The 26,068-nt window shown below is 37.2% G+C and overlaps 1 protein-coding gene across 8 annotated transcripts in view; it reads right to left on the reverse strand.

The window, feature by feature from the left end:
• LOC124307792 (G-protein coupled receptor moody) overlaps nucleotides 1-26,068 on the reverse strand; it is an 86,091-nt gene that overhangs the window by 43,480 nt on the left and 16,543 nt on the right. For 4 of the 8 annotated variants that reach the window (XM_046769874.1, XM_046769872.1, XM_046769868.1 and 1 more), the window contains exon 2: nucleotides 12,815-13,027. In XM_046769874.1, coding sequence (XP_046625830.1) covers nucleotides 12,815-13,027 — 213 coding nt within the window. Of the gene's footprint in view, nucleotides 1-12,814; nucleotides 13,028-22,427; nucleotides 23,514-26,068 lie in introns of those variants that run through there. The other 4 variants (XM_046769870.1, XM_046769871.1, XM_046769873.1 and 1 more) reach the window with 4 other exon arrangements.

Here is a 26,068-nt window from a genome sequence, read left to right on the forward strand (position 1 = left end):
TTGAGACTGAAAAACGGAGAGCTTGCGGTTAGTGACTCGAGCCCTAAATTCCTCCTGGGGTGAAATTTTTATCTGAATATCTATCCGCGTTGTATGTTACACGTATAATGCAAAAATAAACTGACTGATACGGAGAAACAGATAAATTGGTAAAAAAATTTCGAGATCAGATGAGATCTGATATATTTAATTGTTCACGATGTAAACGACTGATTGTGAATTAAATATGTCCATGAATAATCTATCAATTCTTATGGAACAAAATTTCACGACAATTCGTTTCGACGAGTTTATTAGAAAGACAAGCAAGACTAAGGTTTTTACACGGTGTATTTAAATAATGTTTCGTATTCCGAAGACGTAAACACGTCGCGTCAGTTAAATTCCAGAGTAATGCATAGATTATACAGTATAAACATTGGCTTATTCGTCAGGATTGTATAGAAGGAAGAGGAAATTGAAATGAATGGGAATGCGAATGTTGGTTGGAAGGGTGGGGAAATAAGTTTAACCAACGAAACGAAAAGGGCGAAAGAAAGCAAGGACGTAAAAACAGAGAGACAAATGCCAGCTCCTATGATATAACTTTGCGTGAAAGATGAGCCACCCTTCGTAATAAATTACAGTTAATTTCATTTATTATTTCTTTGTACTTTGTATTTTTCTTTACTCTCTCTCTCTCTCTTCGTTTCGTTTTTTCCTTACTTCTCTCTCCCTCTCTCTCTGTTGTTCGGTTGGCCGGGGTTCGTTTTTACACCATTTTTCAGGGAAACGCTGCTGTTATCATCAGCTCCCCAGCAGGAAGCTATAATTCTCGCAAAATATCGAAATGATGATTATACACGTTTAGTACGATATAATAAAACGCAAGGTAGCTGGTGTAATGGATTCCCATGTCGTGGGTATCCCTAATTCTCTTTTTAGGGATTCTTGCTTTATTCTTCACCTTCCCTTTCCTTGTTACCTCTTAAAACCTAAAATAATATCACCCCACCGCTTACCAACGCGCTATTCACGCAAAAAAGATCAGCACCGAAGCGATAAACACGCGCCAAACGCTCCCAGTGAATACCAATAGAAACACCCACTCGTAGCCTAAACATCGACGGGATGTTCTTGCGAGGTGTAACGTTACGTCTTATTATAAATTCGTTTTAGACCAAGTTGATTACTTCACACGATTAATTCGCGTATTTGCAATTTTTTATTACAGCCCTTACATGCTAGTGCTGTGCGATTGATCGAATTTGCGTCATAATAATTCTGCAAGTCGATCGGTATGTGAAGCAAGAGTCGATTAATCGATTAATCGAAAGAAGGATTACACCGAAATCGTCGAATAACGGATTAATTGGAATAAAGATTAGTCGAAGCTGCCGATTAATCGATTAATCGCACAGCACTGTTATATACATTTATATTTAGCTGGCGCGATCGATAAAACCGTTAAACTTTCTTGGCCAAAATTTTCCACACGTTTCGATTATTATATGGAAAATGATTCGAGTCCTTACTTGTTGTTCTTTGTTACGTTTGAGTTATATGAAGGCGGCCTAAGAATTCCTACATACAGCACATTTGGCCAACAGAACTTTTATTATTCGGGTTAATCATCCACCCGGTTACCCCGGGAATTTTCGCACCCGCTGACGTCAAGGAAATTTTCCAGATTCCTGCACTGAGAGAAATTATTAGTTCCGGTTACCGCTCTGTCCTTAACTAATTTCATTTTTTACCACAATCGAAAAATATAGTTCTAGGTACAAAATGAAAATTAGTTTTCTAGCTGTTACCGGAAAGTCTAGTATCCGTTACTATTCTTTCTCATTACGATCACTGTTACGATATTTTCTTGTAACTGTTGCGAAAATTTAATGCTTGTGCAACGATAAATTGACGTTGAAGCCTTGTTTAACTAAAAAAGTAGAGTAAACCGAACAAACTGATTTCGCGTTGCAATTACCAAAAAAGGATCGACGATAGCGCAAAATGGTTAGGCGTACCTCGTTTTTCGTAATTACAACAATATTCAAACAGTTTTTTTTAACGATACCTGTTTTGCGGAATTTTTCTAGTTACTGTAACAAATGCAATTTGTCTCAGTGTGGAACCCCGTCCAGGCCATCCAATTCTTCATAATATGCCAATAAAAAGTGGCAACGGTTTAATTCACGTTGAGTCAAACTAATTAGTCGTATTCAATTGGCTGGTTAAGGAAGACCAATCACCGTTGTTCATGCATTGCGAGTTTTGCAAAATTTTCGCCGCATCCAAAAAGTGGCCCGCATTTAACTTGTCGTTACTGTTTTAACATCTTTTCAATCATTCTCCAAGTATATCATAGTTATCGCTCTGTTAATGATATTAAACAGTTTTCAAAAAATGGCTTTCGTCATTTCACTCATCCGAAATACGCTGCACTCTATCAAGTTGAAGTTCAGCGCGTCCGCAAGTGCCGTTCGATGTCAGACTTACAACCTCACAATACTGTGCTTGTAAAAAAGGCCACGTTGCTCGCAATCGCAAGATTTTACTCCAAGTAAGCATCTTCATATCAGAAAAATATGCCATGCTTTTGTTGAATTTAACTATTCTACTATTTTTTATCGTTTTATTTTTTTTTTTTGCCAACCCAGCCTTTTAGCGCAACTTAAATTAATCGATTAGTTTTTAGCACTTTACATAAAGGCGATCGAAATGCTTTTTCATCGGAATAGTTTTTGTTTGGTTCAAGAAATTTGGAAAATTGTTTGCTGTAAATGAAACTGAATTGTATTTCACGATGCAGTGGCAAAGGTCATTTTCTTTTTTCATAAAATGTTGAAAAGTTTGTCGTTCATTCGAAGATATCAGACGTTTGGAAAAATATGCAACGAGTATAAAAGAGGAGAAAAGAAATTCGTTATAAATATAGATGCAAAACCTTGAGCTACTTTGTCGCAAAAAGCCAGCAAATTATTCGCTGCATATTCAAGCGGCATTTTCGATCGGTGTTAATCCGTTCACTTTAAAGCGAAAACGTTAATTCAAAATGCCTTTATTTAAGTGAAGAAGCACTCTTTGGACGATTTTGAGATTTTTTGGACATGTTACAGAATTGAATTTTTTTTTCAAAATCAAATCTTAATTATTCAAAAATTATTAATATTTTCTGGTTATTGCAACATTAAATCTTTAGCTTACTTACACACATATTTTTTCAGTCAAATAAATCTTTAACATTAATTTATTCGTACACCCCCATCAAATTATAAGTAATAGTCACGTAAAATATAGTACGAGTGACCATTGTAAAAAAGAATATTATCACCAGCACAGTAAATTTTTCGGTTAATTAGAGAATCGAAACGCATTTTTATTTCGTATGAAGACAGGGCAGGGTTGAAGTTCCGAATTGGAAAAGTTCCGAAACCACCTAATTCCGAATTATTTGGTGGTGAAGCTTGAAGTAAAGAAATCAAACTTTTATGAAACAACAAAGTTTCGAATGGTCGGAAAACCAACGGCTCCAGTTTCAAAATGCAAGATAGATTTCGATACAGCAAAGTTCTCAAAAGTAAAGTTCCAATAGAACAAAATTTCGAAAAATAAAGTTTCGATGGAGTAAAATTCCGAAAATTAAAATATGCTCAGTCAGCGTAGTTTACTCAACGAGTGGGTGTGAAAAATCAGAATGACTAGGCTTCGGAACGTAAAAATATCAAAACTCCAAAACAAAGAAAAATCAAAGTGGAGAAATTCCTCCAAGCTAGAAATCCACAGAATTGAAAATCTTCGATCATTTACGATTTCGATATTTCAGATGTTTAAATTTCGCACTCAGTTTCGCACTTTCGGAACTTTGAGCGTCGGGTTTCAAAGACCATTCGAAACTTTGATGTTTCGTCAAAGTTTCACTTCCTCACTTTAAGTTTCGCCACCAAAAAATTCGACGTATGGCGCTTTCGAAACTTTTCAAATTTGGAATTTCAATCCCGCCCCTTCTTGAAGACAGTACAATAACCACAACTGCAAGAAATTTCTCTCTCGGTGCCGGGATTGAATTTTTGAAAGATCCAAGAATAATGTATCCCAACTCGTGCTCGCGCTTGACGGTAAAAAACGCGTATTATTGGTACCCGCACCGAATGTATGTATGTAGAGGAAAGTACAGCCTGAGCCAGAGAGTCGAGTGATATATTACACTCCGCAAGCTCGCGGAGGCGTCGCGACGCGACGCGGGGGGCGAGTTAAGCATGTGAGAGATGAAAAAACTCATCGAGCGGAGGAGTATGGCCCCGTTTTTTTATATTTTATTTTTCACTTCTGTTACCCGAAAAGTTGAAAATTAATTCGGTTGATCCAAGCGCGTCTAGATCTTCATCTTTTCCATTTTCTTTACATAAATACAACCCGACGTCTTTCTGTCTCTCCGACGTCATAACTCCAGAACTACCGAACCGATTTTGATGCGTTTTTTTTCCCTCTCGATAGCTGTAACGTCTGAATAGATTTAATACACTATTTTGTTACAACAAGATCGATGGTTTTTCGGATACAACGATATCTGTTGGTCAAATATATTTTCAGTGGAGACTTCAGTCTTGATAATTAAAAAAGTTGATTTTATGGAATTGATGGTAATAAATTAAATAACAAAGGATGGAGGTAAAAGTTTTGAAAACAAAAAATCTTAGGTAAAGGTAACAGGTTCTTTGGCTGCCGAGGCACAACGAGTTTCGTGTTTGAAATACTGACAAAAAATTTCCCCCGCAAGATTCAAGATGTTGAAACGATAACTTTTTGTTATTAAAACTGATGAACGAGTTTTTTTTTCTTTTTCTTTCTTTTTTTTTCTTTTTAATCACGATATCGTCTAGATTAAAGAGGCCAACTAACAGTCCGGAAGGCGCATCTTGATTCTAATTTTGATCAGGGTAGAGGGAAAAGATCAAATATTTTCGTATAATCTATTATGAAATACGATGTGAGTGAGCTGTGGTGTCTGACGAGGGAAAGTGTTAGACGTTATTGAAAACCTCCTAACCCAATATTTGAATGACCTTTTATTCATGGGCCCGAGTGTATACATGGTCGATGATGAAGTGTATAAAACAACCCAGCGGCTTGATCGAGTTTGAGCATCCGATCATATCACGCCTACATAGATATTTTTATATTTCTAAGCGAATCTCTGAACCGAAGACATGGATATACGTATCAAAGACGGGGGAAATTGAAATGAAATTTAAATGCAAATAAATACGATGCAGTTTGTCAGCGAAAATCGTCTGCATCTCCTGTTAGATATACCCATACTATAATCGGAACGACGAACGATACGTAGGATACCTAGACGTAATAATATGGGCTGCACTAGAATTGGGTGAATCGATACGTGGCCATAAACTATTAGGGCATAGCTGCAGCTGCCTATGCGTATGGGGCATTCCATGCGAAATCGATCTGCAATTATTTGACCCTCATTGTTTTGGTTTTTGATAATACATTTTTGAGTCATGATTATGGAACATCCAAGACCCCCGATTGATTTTATCTTCAATTTGATTTTTACGGAATCATTTTTAAGTTAAAAATACTCAAACCTTCTCAGAGGTCCGCATTACTTTCAAAATCTTGACAAAATTCTCAAGGAATTTTATATCCTATTATTTTGAAATTGGTACAAAATGGAACAATTTTATTTTTTTTTTTTGCCAGTTTCTCAAAAGCTTTGAAAATTTTCATCGATTCGAATCTGTGTGACTTTGTATAAGTACGTGTCTTAAAGATTTTGGAAAAATCTCGAACTATTAATTTTGCCTTTCAACGCATTTTAAAATAATCTCAACAAAAAAAATAAATTCTTGGAAATGTGTGGTAAATTGACTTGTATTTTCAACTCAAAATGAATGTCATTTCAAGTAAATTAGACGGAAGAAAATAGGTACAAAGATTCTGCTGCTACGCGTAAAGAGTTTGACAAGAATTAAAAAACCAATGTGGGTCAAAATAGAATTATTTCGTATGGAATGCCCCCTATGTACACACACACCCTTACACGTGCGAGTATAAAGTCGTAAAGCGACGAGTGAAAATCTGTGTGAATAAGATCGTGGAAAAGCTCGAGATCCGCGAGCTCAAGACGTCTCGAATCGCTTATCGGTAAGGAAACGATAAGCGGAAAATGGCCAACGCTAAGGAAGGAGTAAAACGAGGAGGGTGAGGAGGGAAATAAGAAGGGAAGTAACTGGTCCAACTAGACATGGGGAGGCGGAATCGTTGGCTATGCTGGGGTGTATCAACTAGTCGGCCGAAAGGCGTGGTCAGAGGAAAACCCGAGAAATGTTAATACATACATGTTTACATACCCGACTCTGCTGTGTGTGTCTTTCACTTCGGGGTGTTTTTCGGACCCCAAACCATCTCGACCTCTCTCGACCCGATCATCACTCGCGACCCGACCGAGTCGAAACGAATTGAAACGCTTAATGCGGCCTGAAAAGACGGAGCGAAAATCCACGATGCTTTCACCGTTAATGAAACATCGATGAGACGAGGAAATACAGTTTCGATAACTATTGTTCTACCCCGTCATTTCCCGTTTCGCGGAGAGTCTCAAGGGAATAAATAACGTTTCCTAGCTGAGTGCCTGCCAAAATGATCCCGCCGAATAGTACATTCCCGCACTAGTGCGGGAATCAAATCGAAATATCTACACACGCTACGGCAAAAGATGTTTCGATTCAATTCCCGGAATTGCAGATTACGCAACACAAGTTGCGCATACCATTTTTCCTGAGCGCGCAAAATTCGAGTCTTCGTGCTCTGATCAGTGCGCAAAATAGTACATTACCGCACTAGTGCGGAAGTCACTTTTTCCGCCAGCTGCTCCGTCCCGGTTTTTAGGTAGAAAAAAAGCGAAAACTGTACGTGTGTTACAAAAAAGATATTTCGATTCAATTCCTGCAATAGCAGATTGCGCAATTCCTGGCTTTTTTTTCTAACACTTTTTTCCCCAACTGAGTGCGCAAAATAGTACATTCCCGCTCTGGTATTAGGAAGAATAGTATGTGCAACACGAGTTGCGAAATCTACTATTTCCTTCACCGAGATAAATCTATTATGGTTACATCGCAGTTCACTAATATATTTTCATTCCGAAATATTGAAAGTATAACGATTCCTGTTTTACTATAATTTTCTAATCACTTTTAACGAACAAAATCTTTCTCACTGTTGAGTATACCGTGCTGTAAAGATCGACGGTACAGTATCAAGTTATTTTAATAATCGTGAAAATTTAGTCGCTATTTCTACTCGGTATAAAGCGTATATGGTAAAGAGATTACAGTGAGAGCTTTTGAGTGTAGTAACTAGTAATAACAATTTTCCGAACGGTCTCATATCCTCTTCTCAAACGAATTGGTTATATCATTTCGAAATGCCGATAGCAACCGTTTTATGCCAATGCAACGCTTCATTCCCTGTGGAAATATCACTGCACGTTTCCTTGAATATAATGCTTATTCAAGTTACAAATCTCAAAAACCAATCAGAAATACATCTGAGAGGATTACAAGGAAGGCTGTTACAAGTTAAAATAATACGAATAAGGTATTTATCGTCGCTTGCCGATGAAAAGATTCTTGTGAAACTGTATAAAAAAATCGGCAGTATGCTACAAATTTCAAGTAAAATAATAACTCGACTAAAATTGTTCCAATAAAAATTTTCCCTCTTCCTCGCTAATCTTAAACAGTTTTCCTTACACCGGCTGGAGGTCAAAGAACTGGCAATGAGAGAAATAAAGTTAATCCAGCTAAATTCTGGGATCTTGAACAATGCACTTGGCATTCGGTGCAGCGGATAGTGAAATGCATTTAAACCGCGGGATACTCGGAAAGCAAGGCGGCACCGTGAGGATGAAAAATTTAAGAACCGCACCTCGAACGCTGCAAAGGGCTCTTCGAGTTAATTGAGTTTTTCCACTTCCAGCTTCCAACTTCTCCTCGTGCGCGGATGTTGTTATGTCCCGTACACCTTCGGGTTTGGTTTTAGAACCCGAATGTCATGAATACAATTAACTTCGAAAACGGGCGTCATTACGCCCCCCGATACCCCTAAGCGTCAGCACTTTCCTTGATTTCTTTAACAAAATTACACCAGAGCAGACTTTTATAATCGCCCGGATCATTCCGAACAGCCGTGCTTAATTCCCGGGGACAATTTAGTTTCGAAAACGCAAACGACTCACTTTATAATAATACAGTATATAAAATTTAATTACTTGGAATAACGTGTTGGACCGAATCCCCAAATTATTTCGAATATAATCCGTTTCATCATTTTTTCTGAAATTCATAATCCTTTCAAATTCAAACAATAAAAATCGCTCATCGTGAATATTTTTAAGAACGTAGCTCAAAAGTTTGTGTTATTCGTAAAGATAATTTTTAGACATTTTCAAAAATGAAATTTATAGATTCCACACTGTTTGTTTAGCCATTTTGGCGAAAATTTGTTTACATACTTTACACAAGTATACAAGTTTAGCGAAATACTGAAGATTTTCACAATTTCAATTAAATATATAAGAATATATAAGAATACATAAGCGAATTCGTAATAAACGGACATTTTTATTACGTAAATTAGTCTGATGATCAATTTTCCATTTTCGATATTCAATTCCTTTGACCATTTTCTTGAAAAACAAAGTTTATCAACAATTCATCCAAGTTATCACATATTTGAAGTGATCTAGGATTCGTTGAAAACAAAATTTCTCAAAACCTAATCTAACCTAATCTAATCAATTTGATTTACATAAGGCATTTATATCACGTAGAAGAATAGAAAATTTTACTTTCATGCTGCATAAAACTGCATGATAATGTTTTTGCCCAGATATGCATGTATTTAAAAAGAAAAAAAACATTAGTTCCAGGGTTAAAAACATTAATTGATACGTTGAAGTTAATCATCAGATCGCGGTTAAAATTTTATTTGTGAAATTAAATTTGGGGTGGAAAAAAACGAGGATAATCGAGTGTAATGTAAGATGACGAGAAGCCGAAAGCCGCGGAAGGTCGAGTCGAATTTAGCGAGAGGAATTCGTTCCTCGATGAGTCAATTATGGGGAGGTGTTAAATTAGCCGGAAGTAGCGGGTGCAAAACTAAACGGGGATAAGCACAGTGGGAGGAAAACCGTTGAAATCTGGAGTCGCCGTTTCGGTGTTTATTACGGGGTGAAGGGGGCTAAATTAGGCCGGATAAATCCAGGCGAATACTGTCCTCAAGCGTAGCGTAGCAGACGCTAAGAGGCTCGTTTGGCGATAAAAAGATATGAGGAGAAGAAAAAGTGGGTATAAAATGGGGGCCGGAAAAGCTGAGGAGAAATAAACTGGGGAGTGTGATTAATTCGTTCTGGAATCGTCGTGTGAGGTAAAAAGTACAAATTTCTTGGCAAACACTTGCGACTTGCGAGAGGAACTCGTAAACGATAGACTGAATTACATTCTGTACTCTCTCGTTAATTGCCTGTTACACCGTGCAGGGGGCGAACGTTGCATCCCCTGCAGAACTTTGCTGACACGCAAACTTGAGTTTTAGTAAGTTTCGACAATTCGGAGGGAGATTTATTGCGCTATTCAACGTGAAACAATACGAAAGTTTTTGTGGGAACCGGATAAGCCGAGACTTTGACAGATTGGTAAGGTTCAGATTTTGCTGAAAACGAAGATTCTATAGCCTTTTTTTTTTTTTTTTTTTCAATCTCAAAGACCGTTCACCTGGCATTGTGTTTATAACGCGACACTTGGCGAAAAATTACTCCACTGTAAAATGCGAAGATAAATAACACTGTGATAGTAAAAAATTATCATAATTATCTTAAAAAAGACTGCTTTACGAGATTAATTCTCTATCTCTCTCGAAATGTTTATATTTATTATTTTACATTAAAGTGGTAAATTATTCTTATTCTTTACGAGTTCTCATTTGCATGCACTTGTAATGCAAGAGTTCAGGTTTCAGCGCAAATATTTCTAGTTCATTTTTGGCTGCTCTCAGGCTCGACACTTCAAAAGTTGTAATTTATTAATTGCCATTGAACATTGGTAAAATCAATTGTCTTCGATACCGTCAACTTTTGGCATCCGTACATATCGGCTTGCAAAATTGCCGTCTAATTCGATTTCTCAAATATCACGTACAGTTTTGAAAACACCGATGCAGATTATTTCAAAAGTGCTGTATGATATATTATGTAGCGTTGAAAGTCCCGACACTCGTACCGTATTAATTTTCAATCGATTACCGAATCGTCCGTGGAAACCAAACGGCGCAAATCGAACGACATTCGTAGATTATTCACGAGTCAGCACTGGCATCAACTTTTAATGCCATCGAATTCGCGGGAAAAACGAGCATAGAAAACTTGCTTGAATAAATATGTCATTCTTATTCGCTTTTGAATAATGCAGTAGAATTCAAATGTATAAAGTACGTTATATGTGTCATTATTATCCATTTTTGGAGTAAATATAACGAGACGGTGAAAGAGATGTGAAATTTTGAGACAACCGAGTAAAAAGTTTTTCAAATTCGTTTTGAAATATCAACACCGAGTGTTAAAGATTTGGTTTTTCGACTGTCTTTTGAGCGTGGGCAAAACTTTATTAATCTCGTTTTATCAATCGATTCTTCTACATACTGTAGAGCAAAAAAATCAATGCCAAGTACGGGATTGTTTTTGTAATCCGTTTCTCTTTTCCCGCCCGAAAATTTATCCCGCAGATATTATTCGGAGTCGATATATTTATGCGCATGAATAATAAACATGACAGTAAAACAAATATATTGGTAAGGTGTCACCGAAGCTAGTCTAAAAAAAAGTCTCCGTGACAACGGTAAAAAAAAAAAATGTATATGGTAAATTGTTAATATAAAATTTCATCATACGAACATCTCTTAACCATCAAAGAAATAACATTGTACCCAGACTAGAAACTATTCTTCGTCGATGATATTCTTTTTTTTTCAACAATGTTCATATCGACGTCACCTTTCATTGGCAACAATTAGCATCGGCGCTGCGTTGTAAGAAAGAATAATTAAGCGCTCGTAATTTCATTAAGTATTCGATATTATTAATTTGCAAAAAATCTCCGAGTACAATAATCCTAAAAAAGTCGACGCGCTACTATCTCGTTACAAAATGAATAAAAAGTATCGATTCTCGGGCAGCCAACCTGCGTAATACACATTCCTCCAATTAACCATGGGTTGGTTGTCCCATAATTTCGCATTCAGAGGACGCATCGAGCCGCATTAATATCCAGTCGGCAGACAGTTGGGCATTAATTAATTGCCTGACAAATAAACAGACTCGCAGGGTGTATGACGTTAATTGTTAACAATTGCCGCATCGGTGTTCAGGATTCAACCCCTTCGGCTTGCATTGGGGGAGGGGGTCCGGTCCGATAACGCGGGTTCTTTCGATTCGGTGTAAACACCGATTTACGTAATTCACGCACGTTTCCACCCGCTGGGGGTTGGAGAAATTTGAGGCGAGGGGGGGGCGGGATTTCGGCGCGTGCCGAAATTCTACCTCATATCACAAAACTCGCCCTTGTTATACCTCCGTTTCTCACAATCCCTTTCTACCGGGGTGAATAGCCGAGCTTCCTCCTGCGATAAGACGCCCCCGGCTATATCAGATTTCACTTAGGATGCTAACAATCGACCTCTTAACTTATCTACACCGGTGTAATAACCTCGGCCCAACTATAATGGGACTCCTCTTTCCCGAATTGCCCATTTTTTACAACAAGACTTCACATGCTATACTTTTATCGTAATATGCCGGGTTTTCGTAGGATTTTCTTTAAACAAAACGTAATTGTTTTTTTTTTCTTCACCGTCAACCGTGTAACCCAATATTGTATATTATGGTTTTAATTATATTACAAATGTATCCGATCAACGATCAATCGGAAAAGTTTCAAAAGTATATAAAAGAACGTTAACGTATTTCTCGGAAAAGCGTCAAATCAAATTTCTCTGATTAATCCACGATACGTTCAGGAAATACTTTGAAATTTCGTACTTTGAAATGTACGTGAGGGTTTTTGAATATATTTCGAACGATGTTTTGACAAAATCAATGATAAATTTTCTCATTCAACTCGTTCAATAAATCTGCGAAATTTAGACTAAAAAAAAAAAAAACAATTAGTCATCAATATAATTACAGCGCGACGAAATTACCAACACCTGACGAACAGGTTAATCAAATTATAATAAGCAAAACAAATTGATCTGGAAAAAACAAATCGCTGATAACGAGCAAAATTAAAACTGTGTATATAGATTTAAGATTGAGTGACTGACGTAAAAATCTGTCACCTATAATAATGCGAATCTTGTTAATTTCTCAAGACTAAATATCACACGATTTTCGTTATTACGCAAAATTGTGCCAGCTAAATTGCACTGTGCGGTAATCCCGTGATGGTAATAAAGTTTCGCGCGCAGGTGAATGTAATTAAACGTCACCGAGGCTAAATATTAGCTGCGTGTTTTGGCGGAAAATGAAGAAATTTAATCTGTCAATACGTCGCTGAATTTTCGCGCCTCAACAATTTTGCAACGAATTTCGCATCTAACCTTAATCGCGAATCTCTCTAATCGTAAACCTGCTCGAGAAAGTTTCTCGCGGCGCGTTTGTAGCGTGTCAGACAATTTTTTCGCGCGTCAGCCCGCGATCCATGGATCTATGGATCCGTTTTACGCAACAATGATAATTGTCCTACGGCTCGGGTCAACCAACCTTCTTCGTTCGGAATAGAGCGGCGACGGTGATTAGATTCCCCGGGATCCCGATGAGCATGAATAGCACGCAGCATCCGGCGGCGAAGTAGAGCAAGGAACGAGGATAGTCGGCGAACAGTTCCGCCAATCCCGGATCCTCCAAGACGTCTTCGAGCTGATAGTCAGAGTTATTTGCCCACGAGACATTGCTGGCCATCCAGTACTCCAGCATCTGGAAAATCGTTCGATAATGGTTGGATTTTAAAGATCCGACAAGAGGGAAAAGAAGAAGAAAAAGAAAGAGGACGAGGAGGGTGTGGAAAACTATTGACCCTTTCAATCGTGGCGGTAAGTGTTCTTAGCATCTATTTTAGGGGAAGGGGGGGGGGGGGGGGGGGGGCAAAATGGGGTACCCCAAAAATTTCGTAAATGGTCAAAAATCTCATCTAGCATCATTTTACACCATTAAAAGCTTAAAAAAAAAACATTTGTACACTTTTTGCGAGTAAATACAAATAAAAGAAATGGAAATAACAAGAAAAAACTTTTTTAAAATTATGTTGAGAGTAAATTTTATTACTAACGTTAATTTAAAAAGTAATTAATACACGTATTTTAGATAAACTTTAATATTGATATTATAAATCCCCTGTTGCAAAAATCATTTTCCTCGGGCGTAATTAAGTGTCAGAAATATTTGTTAAATTCCAATGTCAATGTTTTTTTCGCACTAAAGTACGAAACGTTCAGATAAAATTCCAACGAATCCAGAAATCTCTATTTCTGTAAACTCTTTCACTTCTCAGGCATTAGCTAACAATCAGCATTTTCACCAGGCAAAAAATAAGAATCCTAGTTTCTCTCACTCGTGTAGAAGTTGGTGGAAATTCAAGTGAACACGAATCAACAAAACTTCTTAAAATCAAAGTACCTACCTAACGTTAACAATCACCCCAACGCGGTAGATATAATCGAGAAACAAAAAAAAACTGATTTAATTTTCCAGTCTATTGAAGAAGAATTTCATTAGCAATCATTCCGTAGGTATATTCACGTTATAAGTTTTGCAAATTGATAAAAAAGAAATATATAAAAAAAAAATTATAAATCGAATCCAGTTTAATTTTAATTGAATTTACCGTCGCCTGAGATATACGTCAAACCTCGGATCTAATCAAACATGCCAAATTCAACCTCGATTCCAATGACATCTCAGCCTACCGACCCCACATACTTATCTGATATCATATCGTCATCATCCCTATCCGTCGAATTGAGAATAGAGAGAGGAAAAAAAAAAATAAATAAAGAGAAAAATAAAAAAAAAAAATGGCAAGAGAGGTAAGGGAGGGTGAAAAAAAATTCAATTAGACGAAACTGGCAGCTATATACCGCGTAATTGTCCAATTCGAATGATAATTAACTCGTTTGACTCTACGGTACACACAACACCGCGTACCGTGTTTGATTACGTGCTTTCCTACAGTGGTTCGTGTCTAGCAGAACGTGTAATTATTATCACGACACGGCGAGCGCAGGCGGGCATTAATTCCGGTAGAGATAATGAAAATTTTACGTTCACCTGCAACACCTATCACCGGTTGCATTGTCCCTTCATCGTTGTAGAGATAGGTCCTATCTACTGTTTGTATGAATGTACACACACGGGGCGAATCGGGGTTTCATGCGAGGAAATAATTTTCGGGCTACGTGTTACGCGGTGAGACGATCCGAAATTCATTAGAAATATTCAGCGATTACTCTTCGTATACAACTGAATTAGCTGATATGAAAAGAATGGGAGGCGTGAACAAAATTATGAATTTTAACTTGTTGCGGGAAATTTTTTTTTTTTTTTTCATCCACTCTGAGTATTCTTAACTATCACGTCATCTGGAATCGTTGCATATTCGAATTTCGGGTTCATTGAAAAACAATTTTCGAGATGAAACGGTGAAAGTAAAATTCTGGTACGAAGTATTGGAAATTCGAATTTCTTCTATGCACTTCTAATTTTCTTGATCAACTACAACATTGTTCGAACGGTCTGAAAATTTCCCGGAAGATTCTCGAAACTTTTACTTTTCACTTAGAACACTTCTATATGGCTTTCGTTACAAAGTTGATTAAAAAAAAAAGTTAAGTGTTCCAAAAAAACAAAAAAATGGACTCTAATCGCTCTGTAATGTAAACGGTCAAGAAATGTTCCAAGTCAAGAATAGAAGTTTTTGAGAATTTTTCGAAGATTTTCGGACCGTTCAAAAAATGTTTTAGCCGACCAAAAAAAAATTGAAATTGCTGAAAACAAATGTCTAGAAAAGAAAAAACAATTTCAAAAATTTTTTTTACAGTTTCAGAAAAGGTCCTTTTCGAAATCACTTTGAATATTTGTAAATAATTAAACAATTGAATAATACATTTGAATAAATCCAGGGCACTGTTTCAGAGTTGGGACAATTACTGGAAAAAAGTTTTAACAAAATCACAAAATGTGCGGGTCAGAAGTTGGGTCAGATTCGCATGGAATTCCCCACATACGCATTGTCCTAAAATGTCAACAAGTCTGATTTTTATTAATGTGAATCGAAAACTGCGAGTCGGAATACCTGAAAATTAAATGACAATGAGTTGGCGGATTTCGGTAATATTTTTTAGACTTCGAAGCAATGTATAAACGAAATTTTGTACGCGTCGTTGATGACACAGGTAACCGAATGAGGTGAAAGGATAAAGTACACATCATATATATGTATACGTATGTATGCATGGTTGAACGAGATGGAAAAAAGATCGCTGGTTATGTTATGGGCGCGCTATTATCGCTCAGCCTTTAAGTTTGATATCGAAAACGATTTTTTTTTCTTTTTGTTTTTTCACTCCTTCTACCATGTAGGCGGGCAAAGGTTGTTTTCTTGACGTGTATTAGGTGCCTGCGAGCTGAAAGTTTACACAAAAATTGCCACTCAGGTCTCGAATTCTTTGGCGTGGGAGGCACTTGTGCGTGCGAATAGCATTCCAGGAACCTACTTGATACTTTTGACGAACGCGTGTCGTGAAAACGATCCGGCACTTGTTCGCGATTTATCGCTGTTATCACTGGTGAAAAGAAAGCGGGGGGAAAAAAAAAAGAAGAAGCAAAAAAGCAATAATAAAATAGGAAAAAAACAGATACTGCACCGGGTTAAAACCATCGATTGGATAAACAAATACGTTTGCGGAATTTCAATTTCTGACGAATATAATTCTGTGGTTTAATGGTGACGCGTACGTGTGTTTGGGAGGTGAATACTTCGCGATAAGTCATCGGTTGCGAGAAAAGATTCGAGGGGGGAGAAAGAAAACGACGACAAGAAAAAAAAAGACAAGAGAAAAAGTTTTTACCAATTTCGCAAGGATCGGACATTTTTCTCTTGTAAAGAAAAAAAAAAAAAAACAGATTCTTTCTATTACATTCCGTATAATAACATAAAAATAATCGGCTACATTTTTTTAGAATTATTTATTTAGAAATTCATTTTTCAATTATGTTTTTTTTTTTTTTTTCTCTTCCCCTTCTTCATTTAAACATTATACAACAGCACTGCAATTCGAGGTTCAACTCTCACAGGTTGCGAATTAATTCATCAAACTCTTGATCTCAAGACTTTTCTGTTACATGTGCGAATGTTATAAGATCGATGTAAAGGTTTAACAACAATATAATAAAATATAACAAGACTTGAGGGTTTTTTTTTTATCGACAAAAATGCCAAAAAACAAATTCCTCCCTATAAAATTGACTGGCAAAAAGGAGGAACAAAAATTTAAAAATTGAACCGATCCGCTGCGCGGAAAATTTAACCCGTACAATTTTTACCGCAGGGCTGTGATGGAGCGATATGCACATACCTTAGACACGAACCCGGAGTCTGGATAAAGTCCGTTTATTTTAACGCAGCACGCGTTCGCCTTCGCTCCGGCGATATTCGCGTTTCTCTTTTTTTTTTAAACGTCTATCTGTATTTCACACTGTCGACATCGCTCCAACAAAACCCACGTGGCCAAAAGGTAGATTTGCGAATTTCTGGAATAACGAGGCAGCCTCTCCTTCAGGCGTCAAGATTCATGCCTTGCGGTCCATCTTACGATGCAGGCTCAACTATTCGCATTCCCTGAATTTTCCCGCGATACTTTAGCACTGGCTATAGTGATTCAAGGGTCGGGGTTTAAGTTCCGAATTTCAAAAGTTCCGAATTTTTTTGCGGCGAAACTTAAAGTAAAGAGATCAAACTTTGACGAAACATCAAAGTTTCCAATGGTCTGAAATCCGACAAGTCAAAATTCCGAAAGTGCGAAAATGAAAAAATTGAAAAATTTCAAGCATCGAAATTCTGAATGATCGAAGGTTTTCAGTTGTGTGAATTTCTAGCTCGGTGAAATTTCACTACTTTTCTTTGTCTTGTATTTTCGATATTTTTGTATTCGAAGTCCTGGTCATTCCGATTTTCGGTTTTTCTGACGTTTTACCGAAAGTTGATTTTTCGAAATTTTGCTCCGTCGGAACTTGAATTTTCGGAACTTTGAGCCATCGTGTTTCTGACCATTCGAAGTTTTGTTGTTACGTAAAAGTTTGATTTCTGCACTCCAAGTTTCGCCACCAAATAATTCGGAATTAAGACGGTTTCGAAACTTTTCAAATTCGGAACTTAATATAATAAATATTATATATTTATTATGGATAAACTTCAACCGTAATGCAGATTTTTCACACGAGTACAATCAGTTCGCAAATATTGATAGAATCACGTAACTTCGATCCGTTTTTCGGAATCCTTGTTTACATATTTTAACCAAATATGGTGATTATTATTTTTGGAATTTGACAGCAAAATCTCATTTTACTCAACAAAAAAGTATTCCATACAATAATGTTTACGTTTAATCAGACAAGGGTGAATTTGTTTCAATTATGAAAACATTTCAAGCCATATTTGGTGAATTCGACAATTTTTTTTTTTTTATGGAATCAGAAACATACGTATCGCAATTTTTAATTCTTGTCCCGTCATTTAATACAAGGCTCGAGTGAAGTAATCCTTCAGTATTATAGGTCTGAAATATAAAAAACCCATGAAATAATTACATTACGCTTGTCTCTCTACAAACCGCAATTTTATAACATCGATTTTCTGTTAATTTGAGCAAATAATGTCGGTATTTTAGGATTTTCCGATTGGTGGAGAGGCTTGATAAATGCCGTTGTATTCCACGTAACTTACCTACGTAGTTACGCATTGGTATTATGTATACGCATGAAACACTAACAACGATAAATAATTCACGTATTACGTACGGTGAAACGATTTCGGACGTTCACGCTTTCCGTTTCGAGTTTTGCATACAACCCACCTGATCATTCCGGATCAGATTCATGTTCAACAATCGTAGACCGATCGACGTTGAATTTGAAGCGCGTGTTTTTTATTTTTTTGGTCTCAAATAAAATTATTGGCAAACATAATACATACTTGCAAAGAAGTCGGTAAAAAATTAAATTTTACGGAGTAAAACGAATTTTTTAAGCATTTTCATTGATTCCTTTGCAATAATATTATATTCATGATTTATCTAGCTGTCGTAATTCATATTTCGAGAATCTATTTGTATTTTTCAAGAGACAAACAAACCCAAACCAAACGCAGATTTACAATCGAGGATAAACGGTGTCGGGAATAACGATAATTTTCTATCACGAGCTTACGGGATACTCCATAAGTGTACACCAAATAACTAACGATTCCAAATCACGAATCATTTAATGTCCAGAAATTTTTGTCACAAAATAATTGTCACCATTTGCATCAAATTTTCGAAAGCTCTTCCTTACGTACGATCGCAATACATGACACACCTTCCAAATCATATAATTTCGAATCCCATCACGTGTGCAATTCGAACAATAGTTTCTACAAATCAAAATAAACCACCAAGAGGTACGTTTCATTCCGGTCGCATCCTGCACGACATATATTTTTCCTTGAATCGTTTCAATTTCAGCCGTTCCACGAGTCGATGCAGCAGCTATATTGCGTTATTATAGAGTTACCTCGATACGTGACTTTATTCCGGAAAAGCGTTTATATCCACCTGCATTATTTCAATCTCAGCGATTGGATAAAAACTTTTAGAGAGAAGACAAACGCGGATATACACCTGAAAGAAAATACCGGAATGAGGGCTCAGAGGAAAAGATCTGGAGAAAAAATGTTAAAAAATACAACGTTTTCCGAGATTGTATGCGCAAAGCTTTGCTAACTCTGTCGATACGATAGGATTACGTATTATTGCACGTTATTCTACCAATGGTATATACATATACATATAAGCAATGGATTTCTTAACGATATTATAGTATATACGACCAAGTAAGAATTAATTTTGAGGCCATAACGCGGAATCGAGTAAACTTCGATATTCTCGTAAACCATGCATATGTTTGACTGTATGTATATATATATATATATATTGGGTAAAAATACCTCAAACAATATACGATTTCACAACAAATTTTCACGTTTCTCGGTATCGCCGGTCTTTAAATACGCAATACGCATCGCATGTATAACAGAGAAATCTGAAGAATTTATTAATTATGAAAAACGTTGAGGGATGAAGAATATCAGGTGATTTTTATTGGATTCATTAATGACCAGACGGAGACTCTAATTCATGCAATCAGAGGAAACGGTTACACAATAACGTGATCCCTGTAAAATAACCAATAATCGATGTTTTATAATTAAATTTCATGGGTTTCGAGTTTCTTTTGTTACACATAGCATAAAGGGGGACATTTTTTAAAAAATAAAATTCAACTCAGCTGTAGTAATTTGCTAATTTTGAAGAATCAAGGTGACAATATTTTATGTTCGTTTCAACGAATTTATCAGATTATAAAACTTATATTTACGTCGGTCAAAGAATATCGTTCATTTAAATTACAGCCGAAAAAATGAAGCGATTTTACACTAATTATTATTTTACCGGTCTAACAAAAGATCCAAAAATCTTCCAAGAGTTGTACGTGCGGCAAAAAAATCCTACCAAAATTTGACGCATTGGTTTTGTCGTAACGTGCAACGAATATTTCTCTCGATTTCGCGACTCGACGCGTTCGATGAAACGAAATGGCGTTGCGGTAGAACCATAGAAATTACACATGCATTGTATATCACCTGAAGCTGCTGTAGCGCGGCATTCTCGTTACGAAATCAAGTGCACGCATGCATTACGCGAACGCTGTATGCATAAAGGTGCAATTACGTACATATCGCTGAACAACGCCAACGAGGTTAACAAGAGCCAGGCATGTCAACGTTCTATGCCCATAAATATTTTTGCATTCTTTCTCTTTGTCGTGCAAGCATCGCAACGATCCATGCTGAGGAAAAACGGTTATTTCGGGATTTCGGAATTTCCTGAAATTCGGTAAACCGTGATAAAACGAAATCTTAGTCAGTTCTTTCAAAATCGTTGTAAAATTAAGAAAATAAGAACATTGTCCCCAACGTTTCGTTACGATAACGTTAATAACTTGAATCTCTAGTATAAACTTCGCTTCATGCGATCGAGTGTGTTGACGGACTTGAAGAAGTGAAAACTAAAAGGCATAGATCATTTAACTGCCGAATGAAAATTCTATGGTTACATTAATCCGTATACTGTATATGGAAAATTTACGAATTTCATTTTCAGTAAATTTGCAATTTTTTCATTTATTTCGACACGTGCTGTATGTACCACAAGTAATAGTCCTGACGGACAATAAAGGCATTAAGCATAGGCAAGCCGAGTAACGTATAATAGAGGAGCGAAAAACAAGATCGAAACAAAAAAATAAAAAAGAAAAAAAACGGGACGGCGAAAAGATGCGTGAGAACGTGAAAAAAAATATATGTAGAAAACAAGGGATATTTTTTCATAGATGACACATATATATATATATATATATGTATATATACGTGTGGTATAGGTGCATGACATCGAAACGTATTTATGCATAACATTCTACAGGCACATTATACATACAATATGTATATACGCATGAATTACATACACGCGAAAAATACCGCGCGACTAACCTTTTTCATTTTCACTCTCGGTAACTTTTTCACACACGCTTATATACATATATAAGTAACCTCACATCCTGATTTTTTTATACATACGTATAAGATACTTTTGCTTTGTCTTTTCTCGTCGTGATTTTTGTTACTCGCAGATACGTATCGAATCTTGTTTTCGTTTTGTTTTTTTTTTTTTTCGCTTCGTTTCGCTATGTTTTCCTTTCTACATACAACACGTGTAATATATTGTATTATACGGATGCGCGTACCGAAGGAGCAAAGGAAACGCAACCATTGCGTAATTGTACCTCACCACTCACAAAACCTATTTTTGACCAGAAAAAATAAACTTTTTCTTCGCTTGAGAGTAAATGTTTAAAAAAATTTTCCCGAGCGTATCACTGGTCAAACAAATACACCGGAGAGATACAGGATGAGATCTTATTGGTCTGACGCACGTGTGAAAGTATACGCGTGTGTGTGTTAATTCCGAAAAACTATTTCTCGTCGTATAAATTTTTTTATTTTTTTATTTTTTTTTGGTTTTTTGTTTTTCCTTCCTCAATAATCATTTCTCTCTCTCTCTCTCTCTCTCTCGCTCTCTTTTCACTCAATTTGTTTCTCTTCTTCGATCCTCGATTTCTCCTCGATCAAACGATACTCTCGTTTTATTTCAGACTCCCGTTGTACATATTCAACCGCCTACACGCGGACATGGATTCACAGGTGTGATGTAAAGTCTGTGAAAACCCACCGCGGGCGGCGGGCGTCTTGTATGAAAGGGAAAAAGAAGTAGGCGGTAAAAGAAGGAGAAAAATAAAAAGGAAAAGAAACGGAACAAGCAGAAGGTAAACAAGAAAAAGAAAGCTCTTGTAACCAGATTCGAGACCCTTGTCACCCTTGTAAAACGGGGGATCGGGCGTATCAATCGGGAGAACCTTTTGCGAGTGTTATATATGTATAAACAATTCCGTACACTATTCTCGACGTGTATCGAAAGTGGACGGAGAGGCGTTCCCGAAAGAAAACCTTGATAAGCAAATACACCGACGTGGTGTGTGAACGCGTAAAGGATGTGCGTCAAAACTCGCGACGCTGCGTGTATATGGATCGGAGCTTTTTTTTTAATAAAAAAACTTGAAAAAAAAAAAATAAAAATAAAAAACATACGGTCACGTGACGCCGCGCTGTCATCGGGTGCTTGCATAAAGAGCTTTGGGAGCTGCATCGGGCACCTCGTTAGAGAAGCTTCTTGAAAAAATTCTTTTCGAAATTGGGGGCAAGGAAAAAAAAAAATCATAAAAATTCATCGAGAGAGGCGCGCGCCTGTGCAAAGCTCGGATCACCGAAAAACCAAATATAGACGCTGCTCTGTGTGCCGGTATGTTGTAGGTATCTAAGATCAGTGGCAATAACCGCAAGCTTCCGTTTGAGATTAAGAAGGAAGAGAAGAAAAAGATGGGAAGAGGGTAAAAGTGAAAACGGGGAAACAAGGGGGGCGAGAAGCGGAAAGTCGCTTTGAATTACCTTGGATTTCTCTGTGTATTTTGTCAATCACCAGTAACGGCTGCAGCAACACATTTTTGAACGCCTCCCGCGAATTTGAATGTTCAAACTTGAGAACCGTATTTTTAACGCTAAACATTCGTACTGTTGCAAGTCCGATTCTTCGTCATCTCCTCCGGTGTTATAACTCTTGTTATAATTTTATATCCGCTGCTCCTCGCCGCGGTTTCACTGCTTCTCGATTACCGCAATTAGGGTGAAATTATTCCGCGTTGCACAATTCTCGTGAATTCTCGCTAATCCGGTTTATTTTCGTGGATTTATGCTGGGATAGGCGTAACGCGAACGCTCTGTCAAAACATCAAAACAGTCGGACAGATTCGCGGAGCTTGCGGAGAGCTTGCGGAAACTCCAGTGGCAAGCCCGAAATACGTGTATCCGGGTTATTTCACAAGCTGATTGATAAACATTCGACCCGGAGAAGTTAATTTTCTAACAACTGTAGCCGGCAATGACTTCGTTTAGTTTTTCCACGGATCGCCGGTAACGTTTTGTTCGAAATGATAAATTTTATCACCCGGTTCCCTGCCACGCGGTGTAATGTAAATCCTCCTTTTTATCCGCTTTCGCATCGTCCACGTTTAAGTACATCGTTGGATAATATACGGAAGAAAAACATGTCTGTAAAAGAAATTATCATTTATACAGTTGCAAAAACGGGGAATGTATAATTAATCGCGTTTTAATCTGACAATACTGCGAAAATTAATTAGACAGATTCTTCTTTTGCAGGTGGTTTGAATGAGTCAATCAAAGCTTGTATGCGGACAAGCGAATGAACAAATTAAATCACAATCGGGTCTGAATGATTACTGCGAACTGAATTAAATTTCGATTTTTTTTTTAAATAATTTCTCTCTCTGAAAATACGCGAGTGTAAACGAAATGGAAAACCGATTTTATCTCAACTTATTTCTGCCGATTTTTTGTATTAGCGTCGTGTTCGAAAGCGTTGAGAACTTTACGTTACAAGCGCACGTGATTTGGCGAGATATTCGGGGAGAATCACTGTCACCGATCTCGTTTCGTCAAGCTCTCAGAGCCAACTGATACTCGCGTCGAGTTCGCGGAGTTTCAGAGATGCGCTTCGAGCAGCCGAGAAACTGAGAAAGAGATCCGCGCATGCGTGTGAATTTGTGTTATAAGTATATAGGTGTTGTATGTATACAAGTGTATGTGCCTAGCGAAGGTATACGGAAGGCAAGGAAGATCGGAAGAAGGGTTGGTGGTTAAAGCTGCGGGGAAAAAGCGCAGGAAATGAATCTACGAAAAACAATTTACTCCGGCAGAAAACTTCCGACAGAGTACATAAATTTTTCCCCGAGGAATTGGAGATGAAATAAAAAAAAAAAATTGAGAAGGGATGAAAACAAAATGCGGTAAATAGGAAAATCGATCAATTAACCCGATGATAAACGAATTTAGAACGAAAACGAAAAACATTTCGTTGAAATTTTAGAATTTTAATTTATTTACGCTAAATCTTGTTAGGCTAGAAACATGATCGAATTGTTCGGACAAAAGTTGGGATCGGAAAATTTTCAGGAGAAAAAAATCTGAGGATTTATAAAAAGATAAATTTCAACTGGATGTCCGAACTTTATTGCAATTTTTTGCGACGCACCTTTTTTAAAACCCCAAGCGCATCTTGTTCGTTCAATTTCAACGAATCCCGGCTAGATTTTCTTCGTAAATGAGTTATTTCCGAATAAACAAACCGTTCGAAATAGATTTCTCATAAAAAAAAAAATAATCTATTTTTAAATAGAACATGAGTTTTCTGTTAACAGCCTACAATGTTATCGTGTATGAAAACTTTTCTTCGTCAGGAAGAAAATGAACTATGATTAATTGAAATTAAACAAACGATTGGTACTTTATAAACACGTGCAATTTTTTCCTGCATCAACTCGGCTTGCCTCGTTGTCGGTTAAAAATTGTTATCGTTGAACGGCCGATGGTTCCTTCGATAAAATTCGGGCACGGATAATTTTTCAATTCTTAAATTGACTCCCGATGCATCCTTAAGAAAGATTTTCACAATCCGTGAATCATTGTTTCATTCGGTGCGGACAAAGAGGTTCATAAAATTTATTGCCCCGTTTGTTTGTCGTGAAAGAGAGACTAACCTTGTAGTTTTTTTCACGGGTGTGACTCGTAGGCAATAGCGGTAAAAGCGAGCCTAGCCGGTTTGATATCCCCCGTCTTAATTTTATTATTTTCCACGAGCATTAACAACAGCTCGCACAAACATCCGTGCAGCTTCATTTCTGCAAGTTTAAATAAACGATTCGTAGTATCGGTGCCAGATATTCCTGTTGTTTGTCGCCGCTTTTTTCACCCCTCATTCTTCCTCATTTTAATTTAATTTCGACGAAGCGACGCTGATTTTTGCGCCAACTGACAAACGCGCGCGTCAGAATCACGCGAATACCGTACGTGATAAATATATGCGAGTAAACTTTGGATGTAGGCGAAAAAAATTTGAAATTCATAGCGAGTGTCTGTGAGCCGAAAAAATCAGGCGCATGAAAATATAACCCTAAAAGAAATCCGCCCTCCGCACGACCTTTGACGAATTAATTACAGAGTCAGACGGGACGTCCGATTCTGAGCTTGCGGAAATTACATATTATTATTATTAGTTACTCGTCTGTCGGAAAGGCGTAGAAATTTTGCCATGCAAATTTCTTCAACTCCGTAGAATATATGATTGGAGACATCTGCGAATCCGTCGTATTCTGAAAAGGGAAATTCTTTGACAAATATTCAGCACAATCGTCGGTTGCTTCGGTTTCGCAGAGTAAAAATTACAGCCGGAAATGCCTTCGTGAAGATGTGAAAATATTGGAAAAATCATCTGACGGAATCCTGGTGAAGAATTTTCACAAATTCGTAGAAAGTTATAGGTGACAAAAATCACCCGAACAACCGTGTTTTTTTTTTTTTAAATATTGAAAATTTCGTCGAAGACTTGTTTTGTTCGCTCAGAAAAAATCTCTGTCTTATTATTTCCTTTTTATCAATGAGGCGTCCGAGAAAAAAAGTCAAAAATATGACGGGATTTCAGGTTGAAATCCTTGATACGTTCTGCTCGGATTGATGATCCAGCGTCTCTGTTATACCGGAAATATTTCTGTTAAAGCTCAGTTTAACGGGTTTTCACAGGTGGTTCAAAACACGGATCTGAGTACGGGCAGCAGGAATCTAAATCTTTCAGGAATCAATCTCTCTGACAGCCTTGCGAACAACTGTTGGCACTGACGATCTGTTGCAACAGCAAAGCACCGGCTGCAAGCTGAGCTTGTCTGTAATCCGCCAATTTGACGCCTGCACAGCAAACACTCGGAAATTTTTTCTTCCATAGTATGGAAATAATCTCTGTCGGAGCAACATTGTGATGAAATTTGTTGACTTTTACGAAAACAAGTTCTTTAAAAACATATTAAAACAGTACCGTGGATTCGGCGTTGTAGATTTTCTTTTTTTTTTAAGTTATTTTTAGGATGCAGCTTCTATAGAATTCGTCTGTGGGGAATTCGATTCATCCGGCACTCATTGATCTCGATCCACGTATAACCGGAATAATATTGTTCCTCGTG

Source organism: Neodiprion virginianus, chromosome 6 (assembly GCF_021901495.1).
Source record: "Neodiprion virginianus isolate iyNeoVirg1 chromosome 6, iyNeoVirg1.1, whole genome shotgun sequence".
NCBI classification, from domain to species: Eukaryota; Metazoa; Arthropoda; class Insecta; order Hymenoptera; family Diprionidae; genus Neodiprion; species Neodiprion virginianus.